Source organism: Quercus suber, unplaced genomic scaffold (genome assembly GCF_002906115.3).
Source record: "Quercus suber isolate HL8 unplaced genomic scaffold, Cork oak 2.0 scaffold_268, whole genome shotgun sequence".
NCBI classification, from domain to species: Eukaryota; Viridiplantae; Streptophyta; class Magnoliopsida; order Fagales; family Fagaceae; genus Quercus; species Quercus suber.
In genome coordinates, this window is record NW_027069724.1 from 664,368 (window position 1) to 675,362 (window position 10,995).

General features: G+C 34.4%; 2 protein-coding genes across 3 annotated transcripts; one reads left to right on the top strand and one right to left on the bottom strand.

Annotated features, from left to right (window-relative positions):
* The first annotated feature begins 1,094 nt into the window (after positions 1-1,094).
* On the top strand, positions 1,095-5,574 carry LOC112007058 (uncharacterized). Of its 2 annotated transcripts, XM_024039371.2 has the most exons (9): positions 1,096-1,203; positions 1,941-1,966; positions 2,235-2,322; positions 2,406-2,615; positions 3,975-4,097; positions 4,173-4,230; positions 4,326-4,399; positions 5,099-5,187; positions 5,279-5,574. In XM_024039371.2, exons 1-9 carry the CDS (start codon positions 1,135-1,137, stop codon positions 5,346-5,348), a joined length of 807 nt encoding a protein of 268 aa, XP_023895139.1. In that variant the 5' UTR covers positions 1,096-1,134; the 3' UTR covers positions 5,349-5,574. The 2 variants fall into 2 exon arrangements, with proteins under 2 accessions (XP_065637562.1, XP_023895139.1); XM_065781490.1 differs by lacking the exon at positions 3,975-4,097 and having other exon boundaries at positions 1,095-1,203.
* Positions 5,575-8,219: 2,645 nt separating this feature from the next.
* Positions 8,220-9,907, bottom strand: LOC112007062 (myb-related protein 315). The gene is made up of 3 exons (XM_024039376.2): positions 9,429-9,907; positions 9,182-9,311; positions 8,220-9,002 (listed from the first exon to the last, which is right to left on the bottom strand). The coding sequence occupies exons 1-3, from the start codon at positions 9,559-9,561 to the stop codon at positions 8,456-8,458; spliced, it is 810 nt and encodes a 269-aa protein (XP_023895144.1). The 5' UTR covers positions 9,562-9,907; the 3' UTR covers positions 8,220-8,455.
* Between the last annotated feature and the right edge of the window lie 1,088 nt (positions 9,908-10,995).

Here is a 10,995-nt window from a genome sequence, read left to right on the forward strand (position 1 = left end):
AGATGCCCATACAAACCTTATCCTTGAGAGGAAATCCGCTAATAAGCAAAAATATGACACTGACAGATGCAGCGAAAGAGATGGTATTGCTCATAAAATAAAAGTTGGACTGGAAATTATTTGGAAACTCATCTCGCTCGACTCCGACTCCAGATTGGAAAGTGATAGATGTTATTACAGTAGCCACCACCATTTCTGGAGCCCATTCTCACTTGCGTGACAAACAAACGCACTCTTTTTGGAGCCCATTCTCACTTGGGAGTTTCTGGTTTCGTTATTAATTTGTGACATTATGAAGGTTTCTGGCTTATGGGTCTTGCTCTTGCTCTTCGTTTTAGCCCATGCTTTCATTTTTTATTTTGTTTTTTTTTTCTTTGTGATTTTAGATTTTTGGGATTTGTAATTTAATTTATGTATAATCTTCAAGATTTCTGGGTTTAGTTTTTGGGTATGTTCTTCTACTTTGCTTCAGACTCACTAAACCCGAAACATGATTGTGGGTTTAGTTTAGGTACAATTAGTTTGAACATGAAAAACAGAAAAATCTGAGTTTAGTTTTTGGTTAATCTTCGTGTTCTGGGTTTAGTGAACCAACTCAAGTTTCAAAATTTGGGTATGTTTTTCATGTTCTTCATATTCAAGATTTGAGTGAGAGTTTTTGATCCGTTTTGGGTTTGTTTTTTACTTATTCTGTGTTAGAGTAACGGAAAGTGGAGAGGTGGGTTACGGCACACTCACGGTGAGAACCACAGGTGGGCAAAGTGTCAAAGTTAAAACCACGGGTAGGCACATAGAAATCGGGTCAAACCACAGGTGGGTAAATTGTAATTATCCCAAGAAAAAATTAAACCTTACAAAATCTTAGAGGGTTGAGGCTTAATTTATTGTTTTTGTTTATTTTGAAAATCTAATATTTAATTGATTATCATATTCATATGGGCTAGTTTAGATTTTTTTTTTTAAAATTTTTTTTATAATATAAAAAGGGAGTTAATTTAGCCACGTCAAGAAAAGTCAAATGGCAAGTCAAAGAGGCCGAGAGATCCCATGTGGCAACTTCTCATTTGCCTTAGCAGAGGGTATACTATTAATAGTCTTCTTTTCTTTGAGGCAAGGAAACTCAAGAATTCAGAAATGAAGTTCTCCAATTCCAAATGGGTCTCGCTTTGCTTTTGCCTCTTGCTTTCTCTGCAGATTATTCAGGTATCTTTTCTGATATTTATATGTATATATATGCAAAACCCATATCAATCTTTCTATAAGATACTATCTCAAAAACCCCTTGAATTCGATATTGTAGTGGGTTCCATGTAAACCTTGGGTTAGTTAATTCTCTGTTAAATTTACTGTTTTTATAACAAAAACCCATGTTTGTATTGTATACCAACATTCAAGATAAGTTCCAAAATGTAATGTTTTGTATGTACAAAAAATTTTGATATAGAATTCATTAACACGTGTTCTACTCAAGTTAGTGCAGAGCGTACTACATTGAAGTAAATATCTTGCTCTTAGCTAAATCTACACTGATTTTTTTTTTTTTTTTTTTTTTATGTTTACTTATGAATTGATTTGGTTTTTTACTTTGGAGTAAACTGATATTCTCCAATGGCCCTTTTGTAAAATTTCTTTAGGTTGGATAATGTCAATTGCAGCTCAATTTTACTTGTTTATTGATTTAGTTCTGTATCAGAAGTTGTGCTTTTAGATGGATTGTGTTTATAAAACAAATATTTTTTTTTTTGGGGGGCTAAGATCCAAATTACACCATTTAAGTTTGAATGAATTGCCATTATTTTATCATCCCTAAAGTTTAGTTTTTGTTATTTAGTCCTAAACTTTAATATTTCAGAACAACATTATCATTTTTCTTGGTATAATGAATGTGCCTTTTATACTGCAGTATTACTGACGCCTTCCATTATTTTTTGCTTCCCCAGGGTTATAAAGAATCTGAAACTGCAAGGTTAGTGGTTTAGATTGTTGGATTTGAAAAATTGGGTTAGGCTAGCAATTTTTGGTGTCTATGTCTTAGTGTTACCTATTTACCTGACATAGGTTCTTTAATTAAGGGGAACCTAAATCGTGAATGGCACTTGAAAAATGTGGCATTAATAACACCCTAAATTTTATAACTGTAAAAAAGTATTAAATGGTTGTGTCTTGGTGGCATATATTATCTGCCTTGGTCAATTTGTCAATGTTTATAAGTAATATTTAAGTTTGATGTTCAGAACTCTAAAGCTGGAGCAGGGGAATGCTGCTCATGAGGTACATTGTTCAAGAGAAAGGAGTAGGGCTGCACAGAAGATAATTGAGGAGGTATCAGAAGATTCTGATTAAAATTTCTAAAAGACAGTATCCGTGGTACTTATTTGGATAACGTTATCTTGTGATGGGTGCAGTATCTAATGCCCTTTGTGGAGAAAGAACGATATCAAATGTCAAGAAGGTGTAGGCTTCACTCAGACAATGACCTTTACAGAGATCAGGAACAACACAAGATCCGTGTAGATGTAAATGAATGGAAATGTGGATACTGTAGAAAAAGGTTTTATGAAGAGAAATACCTTGATCAGCATTTTGACAATAGACATTATGATTTGCTGAATGTGGTATGTATGTGGTGCTATTTTTCCTAGAATTGATGGTAATTGATTTATTTTTTGTTTTAGAACATTTAACATGGTTGGGTTGTAAATAACAAATCATAAGTAATGTCCCATTTGGTTATTTTGTGGGTCTTCATTTTCCTGCATTGAAAAAAATAAGATAAACAGGCTTATGAATTGTAATATTGACCCTAGTAGTTGAGATAATTCATAGTGATTCTGATGATAATGATGATGATGTTAGTTATACTTGGTCTCTCTGGTAAGAGTAATGATACCTCTCTTACTCTTCTATGGCATAACGTACACTATGTAAAATAGACTTGAGTATGGATATTAGATGAATTTGTGGAGGTGTTGGATTTGTCAATCCACGGAATTTAGGATGAGGGAACATGGCTGATTTTGTGATGTTTTAGATTTTTCCAATCAATCATCTCAAGGTAATATGAAGTGTCTGTATAACATGGTGTGCTTGACATGGGTACCTCATTTTAAAATATTTACATGACGTAGGAGCAGTTGTGATAAGTGGACTTGATATATGTTTTTTTAATTCATTTGTTGGACAATCCAGTGAAATGCAAACCCAAAAAAGCAGGAATTTCTGGTACACATTATAAGCCTTGTAGCGTCCTACAGATGGATTTTGCTTAAATTTTTGTATCAGGAGGTGTATATATGATTTTGATTGTTGAAGACTATGCATAAAAGTGATCCCTAGGACCCAAAGAAAACCAAAAAAAGAAAGAGAGATTAACTTGCATGCCTATGCAAAGCTTTTAACCTAAAAGTCATTTTGAATGTTCTCTCTAAAAAGCCTATATTCATTGAAATTCCATAAACCAGACAACTATTAGATCAGTGATCTATTATAGACATTTGCATGACAAAGAAAACATAATAAAAGCAGAATATTTTTTATGAACAGACTATATAGAGACTCTATCACAAGTATGACACAAAATATAGAGACTCCAATTTTCATTGGTCAAAGTTTATATCCATTTTTTTTAACCTAGTACTTTTGGGTTATCTTGATAATTTTTCATTTTTGTTTGTGCCTCAAATTTCACTTTACAATCATTGTCATCTCATTTTTAATGTCTTAATAACTAAACACTTCTATGGAGCTGCATCTATTTTCACCTACCATTCTCTCTTCTGTTGATGTCTTTGGCCTGTCTATTTGATTTAATATCCCACATCTTTGGTTCATGGTCTCACGTTTAGATTGCATTTCTTCTAATTTGCTTGGTAATCAAAATTCCTCCGGGACTTTGGCAAACATAGTCCTTCCATTGTCTTAAGTTGAAATGGTACATTGGTAATTGAACCATGGGATACTTGTGCTGAATCCAGAGTCACAGCAGGTGCTTGGCAGATGTATGTGGTGCATTGCATTGTGACCTTGTGATGGACTCCACTCCTCGCAAAACTAAGTGCAATCCTGCTGCTGCTTCAAGGAATCAACATCTGTGTGAGGTGGCCTATGATTGATGTCTTATAAATTGTTGATTGTAGCATTCCTTGTAGTCATATTTTAACCATTCTGTGCAGAGCCTAGCTGACAGTTGTTTTCCAGTCAATGAGGGTCCTTCAGCAAGCCGCCTTCATGGTAATTATGACTTTGTCATAATTGCAACTTTATGATCTCATATATAGTCCTACCAGATAGTGATATTGCATTTTGATGTTATCCAATTGTGACAGAATTCTTCCTACGGCAATTCTGTGATGCCCACACTTGCAAAGGTGGTCAGAAACCCTTCTCTAGGGGGCACAGGGTAAAGTTCACCATCACATTTACTTTGTTTTATGATCAATTATACTTTCCAAGCATGCAAACAAGTACCAAACCATATAGCTCTACATTTTGTAATTGATCTCCTAAAAGTCTGATAGAAGGAATATAGATATCCTTCTTTTTTTCTACATTCCTCTGCCACTACGGTCTAACCTTCTTTTTATGGTAAGTTAGATTTTAAATTTTAGGAAACTCTGCAAAAAAAAAAAAAAAAAAATTTCTTTTTATGGTAAGTTAGATTTTAAATTTTAGGAAACTCTGAAAAAAAAAAAAAAAAAAAACTCATCAAAACCAGATGATTGAAGTAAATCAGATTACTTCATCTCCCTAAAGGGAGCTCTCTGTGATACACACCCCTTACAATCAGACTGCAGTTAGCTTCAAGCATGCTCATGCTACATTTGCAATCCTCTACATTTTTTGCATTTGATAAACCTAAACTGCGTACAGAAAAAAAGGTTGTACCCAATGCACATTGTTCATTTGTTCCCACTTTTGCGGAGTTTGGGAGGTGATTGGTAGGCAGCCTTACACCCTTACACCCTTACCCCTTTTTTATTTTTTAAGAGGCTGATTCCAGCTAAACTGTATATAAGCTATATATCCTTAAATTTAAAACTTGGGAAGTTTTATTGGTTCTTTCTTATTTATTTATATCCATGCTGTTTCATATGTGCAGAAGACTAGAAATGTGTTCTACCTTATTGTTTCCATTTTGACTTTGATGCTGTTGCTGCTTTTCTACATCTTCATTTATATGCACCAGAGGTATTTACTCTCTAATTTCCTAATTTCTTTGTTTCCCTATTTATGGCAGCTTTTCAAATGGATTCACAATGTTTGTTATTTAACTTTGCAGGGGAATGAAAGGGGGAACGGTACAGCTGAAGCGCATCTCAAAAAGTATGCAAAAGAAAAAGCCCTCATAGTTGGTAATTTTTCCATAAACCATGATACCTGATTCTTTTCCTATTGGTTTCTGAGACACAGAGAATGAGAGGAGATGTATTGTATCGTTACAATTTAAAAATCAGTTGATATTTCTTGTTCTATTATCTGCATTTTTGAATTTTGAATAGTCTGAATGTAGAGAAGCAAGATTTGTAACAATGCAACTGTCAGGTAATTTGATTAACTTGATAAAGATTTCTTTGATCCCCTCCTTGTATAAAGCTGTTTGTGTTACTTCTGCTTAGAAGGATATGCACAAATGCATTTTAAATAGCTAAATTCACTTTATAAGAGCTACTTTCCTGCTACCTATTGGTAAAAAGGGTTGCCATGGCTTGGAATTTTTCTGCTATTAGCCTTGCACAATCACAGAAAGCTTTTACTTTTTGTGTTTAACAAGAGTAGAAATGTATAACCGGAAGAATCATTGACTATCATTGACTAAGGATGATCCTATCCCATTTTCTGTAAAGATGCTGGAGGGATGCCACCAACACATTCATTGTCTTGGTCTGAGGCCTCTAGTTATGACAAAGAATCATCACTTGGCACAAGTGTGGCCATCTATTTTGGGTTCCAACGTTTTTCAGTTTTGTCATGGACCCTGGATGATCTTTAGCAGAATTGGGTAACTTCTGCATCAAAATTTGCTTTTCCGTCTAGGTGCTTCAAATTCCTGTCCTAGGGGAGGAGATACACGAGAGGTTACCTTATGAGACTGTTTGATGAGACCAATTTCTCGAGTAAGGGACCCACACATACTGTGAGAGAGAGATCTTGTGAGTGTAATTTAAGATAACCTTTTTTTTTAGGGGAGGCATCATTTTAGTAAACGAAAACATAACTTAGACATAAAAGATAACCATAAATAAGTCTTTCTTTTCCGCCACCTAATATATGAGGTCTCATGTCTTTTAAGATAACTTTCTTTCGGGGAGGCATCATTTTAGTGAAGGAAGATAACATAAAAGATGACCATAAATAAGTCTTGGTTTTTCCTCCCACCTATAACCTTGATCCTCTCTCATCATAACTAGCTTCATATTCTCAGTCATTATCTTTCTAGTTTATGCACTGTGTCAAACTAATACTGAAGTAGCAATGGACAAAATAGGACACAACTTGCTTGAAAGTAATGAGCATTAGTTAACATCAAATAATATAAAACGATCTCCAGGTATCTATTATTATCCTTATGAATTTTAATATTGCTAAGTATCTTTATGAATTTTATGCTACTAAGCAATGATGATGATATATTTGAAAATAATGACTAATGAGCATTAATTATTTAACATCAATTTCTCTTATATTAAATGACCTCGAAGTATACATAATTATTCTTATGAATTTAATACTACTAAGCAATGATGATGATGGTTTTGATATTGACGATAGTGAGGAGTGAGATGACGCAATGCACCGCTTGGACCATCTAATAAAAATTACTCTAATCACCAAGTTGGTGTTTATTAGTTGGGGTGCGATTTTCTCAGCTACTGTGGAGGACAGTCTATCGAGCATGCTGGAATTTAACTTGTTTTTCATTGCTTGCCCCTTCTCTTTAGTTATTTATTTATTTGAATCAATTTTAGTTTTTTGCCTTAAATTATGAAGTCTTTTGTAATATCTATTCTAAACTATAAATTTTTTCATTCAATACTTTAATTTATGAAGTCTTTCAACGTTCAAATTAGTGTCAAGATTATCAAATTAATGTGCAAGTCACATAGTAGGATGCTTTAATTTGTCAAACTTAACATGGTACATGTTAATTTGCAATGGCCATCTCATCCCACTTCACTAATTTTACACTATTTTGAATGTTGGGATGCATAATGCAAATCAATATTGCATTAGGCTGGACATTACTAATTAATGACTTTATAGAGGTTAAGTTTTGATGTGATGGCTAGTGTCTTTTACTAAAACAACGATAAGTCATGGTTCAAATTTAGAAATCAGTCTTTTCAATAAATTAGGGATTCGTAAATTACTAATAAGACTGTCTACCATAACTTTTTACAATTTCTGTAAAAGTGAGAGTTTTGTGCATTGATTATGACCTTTATTTATATATATATATTTTATGTTATAGTTTAAGCTACAAATAACTCTATTTACTTATTTTCTTGAACTACTTTCAAATGAGTTGGGCTTAATGGCCATTTCAACCACAAAATCAATGAACTAGCCCTAGTTTAATATCGAAGATTGGTTTTAGGAGACCATGCCTTCGGTAGTTCCGGAATGAGACACAAACTTTGGTAAGAGGAGATCATATATGGGATTCCATGTCGGATTCTTTGCCCTATTTTTTTTAAATGTACAGGTGCATGCACTAAATAAACAAGAGTGCTAATAAGGTTCCACTTCATTTTCAGTGCTTAGCACGACCTACCTCCAATAACCCTGGTCCAAATGAATATAAATTTCAAAAAAGCTTGAACAGTTCCATATATTTTATTGCAATCAGTCCCAACACAAAGCTCAATAAAAATCAGAAAGCTTAAATAATATATCCTAGAATGATTAAAAGAAGCTTGAGCTTGGCAGACACTCATGGTCATCAAGCAATTTTTGGTTTCCTTTGGCTGTCCATACTATGATTTCACATTCAAAAGGAGAATAAAAGGACTGCATATATGAAGAATATCAAGAAGTAACCTTGGACACTTCATAATGATGTATGAGACCAGAGGAAAATTTTACAATCACAAAGGAAACAAAAAAAAGAGCTACTCCATCAACACGAGGGGTCATTCATCAGGGCTTTAAGCCCCACTGGTTTTGGTTTAGACGAGCTACCAATCCCAACAGTGAAAGCAAGAAATTACAATGATCAAATATGGATGAACATGACACCATCATAATAAATTATAATTAGTTCCAAGTATTGAACACAACAAGAAGGCCAAGGAAGAAATGGAAAGGACTAGGGAGTCTCTTACTTGATGATAGTCAATCACAATCGTTTTCACACTAACTTTTTAAACAAATTTATTGCTCCAGTGTTAATGAAACTAAAAGACACTTTTCATTCAAAAAGAAACCAAAGAAACTTGGGAGACAGATGAGAGTATGTTCATTGGCTATTTTCCAAGAAAAAAAGGTCTTGTTCCAGATGATTAAAGCCATCCCATGAAAGTATGGAATCCACACTTTCAACCCATTGTAGAGAGGGGGATTCACCCATGGAAGGGTTACTTGAGTTTTCCAGAGAAAATGAAGTAGAACTGTAGGATGTATTGGTGTTGGTTTCTTGGTTCATCCATGATCCCAAATCCAAACTTCCACACCAGGTATCATAATTGTTTAAAAGATCATTTGTTTCATCCAAGGTTAATTCAACCTCAGTCCTTGTCTCCTCTGTTGGTACAAAATCTTGCTTGGCATCATTGTCCTCGTCTATGGACATAACCTCCGGCTGTCTTTCCTCTTGTCCCTTTGATGAATTTGACTCTAATGTTATCTCATCTTTATCATCACCACTATTTTCATTTTGCTCAAGAGGCTTGTGTGTCACAGGGTCCAAGCCAAGGAGCTTTAACCTCTTCTTAATTCTCGTATTCCAGTGGTTCTTGATTTCATTGTCTGTGCGTCCAGGAAATTGTGCAGCAATCTTAGACCACCTGCAAAAGTTGTTGATTGTGTTAGAAGAAGAAATAACCAGCTTATAGCAACTCCCTCAGCATCCTATAAAATTGCTTTCAAATTGATATTTGACCATCACATTTTAGCCTTAACAACGCTACTATATATCTGGCAATCTTGTTTTGAACGAAAGCAAAAAAAGAAAGGCATGTTATACCTGTTACCAAGACGTGAATGGAGTTGAATTATTTGATTCTCTTCCGTTTCTGTAAAACCACCTCTCTTAAGATCAGGCCTTAGATAATTAATCCATCTTAATCTGCAACTTTTCCCACATCTGAGTAAACCTTCATTACCGTACATATTGCATTGTGTTAATAAAACAATAAACACAAATAAACTAAAGGTTTAAGAGTGAGAGGAGAGGGAAGACTATAAGAGAGGTGTCATAATTCCAAGGATACCTGCAAGCTTCGGAACCATTCGCCAGCAATGGATACCATTGTTGAGGATGAAGTTCATGAGCTTGTGATCTTCTTCAATTGTCCATGGACCTCTTTTCAATCCAACCTTATCACAACAAGGTTGCCTCCCCATTTTACAAGCTTTACTTACCCAGAAAAAGAAGAAGAAGAAGAAGTTAGGAACACCCTCGAACCTTTGCGAGTCAGCAATAAAAGTGTCGCTTAAAAAGGAGCTTATAGTCCAGGCAAAGATGCTGCCAGGTCATTCAGACATTTAAAAAGAGGAGGATGTTGTTCATGGGGGGAGATAAATGATTGGATGGAAAGCATTTTGAGTTGATCACTTAAAAAACATGGAAGGTTGTAATTATAAATTGGAGACAATGGAAAAGGTCATATGTCTTTGAGAAACATCTCAGGAAAGAACCAGACGTGGGGCAAACTTGTTGACAAAATTGCTTTAATGCCTTCTGTTTTTCAATTTTTTTTTGCTGCCAAAGTCATCTCTTATTGGGTTTTTTTTTTTAAATTTTTATGTAAGCCAAAAGAGTCTATGAAAATAAAAGTTTTAAAGGATTCCTTGACCACTTAAGAGCTAGCTGGCCACTTTTGTCCTTGAGGGTAACTCTTTCTCATCTCTTTGTTTAAAGAAATAGATGCCTTCACCAAAAACATGGAAGTGCTATAAAATTCCAACCATGGATTCATTTGGTATTTGGAACCTTAATAAATAACTAAATTAGCAAGACGACATAGTTAACTTGGGAGTTGGTGTTAATTAATAAGAAGCACGTAAGGAAACAACCAGTGTTGCTTCTGATCTTTACCTAATCATCAAAAGATCTAATTCTTTCTCGTTCTTGTGTTAACATTTCTATTTCCCAACATTTTAGGTCCTTAAAATTTTGTAATAAGAAATTGATAAAAATTGAAGGGGTATATCAGCTACATTACTCATCCAACCTTATTTTTCAAGTCACACATTATCTATTAAAAAACTCAGATGCTTGATTTTATTGACAAAAAATATGGGGGTGTCAACAAAATCCACGCAATCGGGCCAGTTCAATTAGAAAAGTAGGGTTAAATCCAGGTGGTATTTGATCCACAACCACCAGAACTTTGGACTTTGTCCAATACAACTGACTGAGCTCATTAATCAACATACAAGGGGTAAAAAGGTAAGAAAGGAAGAAGAAAGGTTAGAAAAGCATTAGAAGGAAATTTATGTCTTCACTAGGAAACAATAGTGTCACTTCCTTTAGATGATTACAACTCTATGCATGGCATATTGTTACCCATAAAAAAAAAGAAAAAAAAGAAAAGAAAAATACCTCTATGGTGTATCGTGCATAATTATCTCATGCATACATTATATACACCCTTTCTCACACCATGTGTGGGCTGCAAACGTTATGAGAGGTTAGAGGTTGTTGACAAGTTAAAACGGTAAGAAGCAGACCTTAAGAAAGGTTAGAAAAGTATTAGAAGGAAAATCATGTTTTCACTGGGAGATAGTAGTGTCACTTACTTTAGATAATTACAAAACTCTATGACATATGGTGAT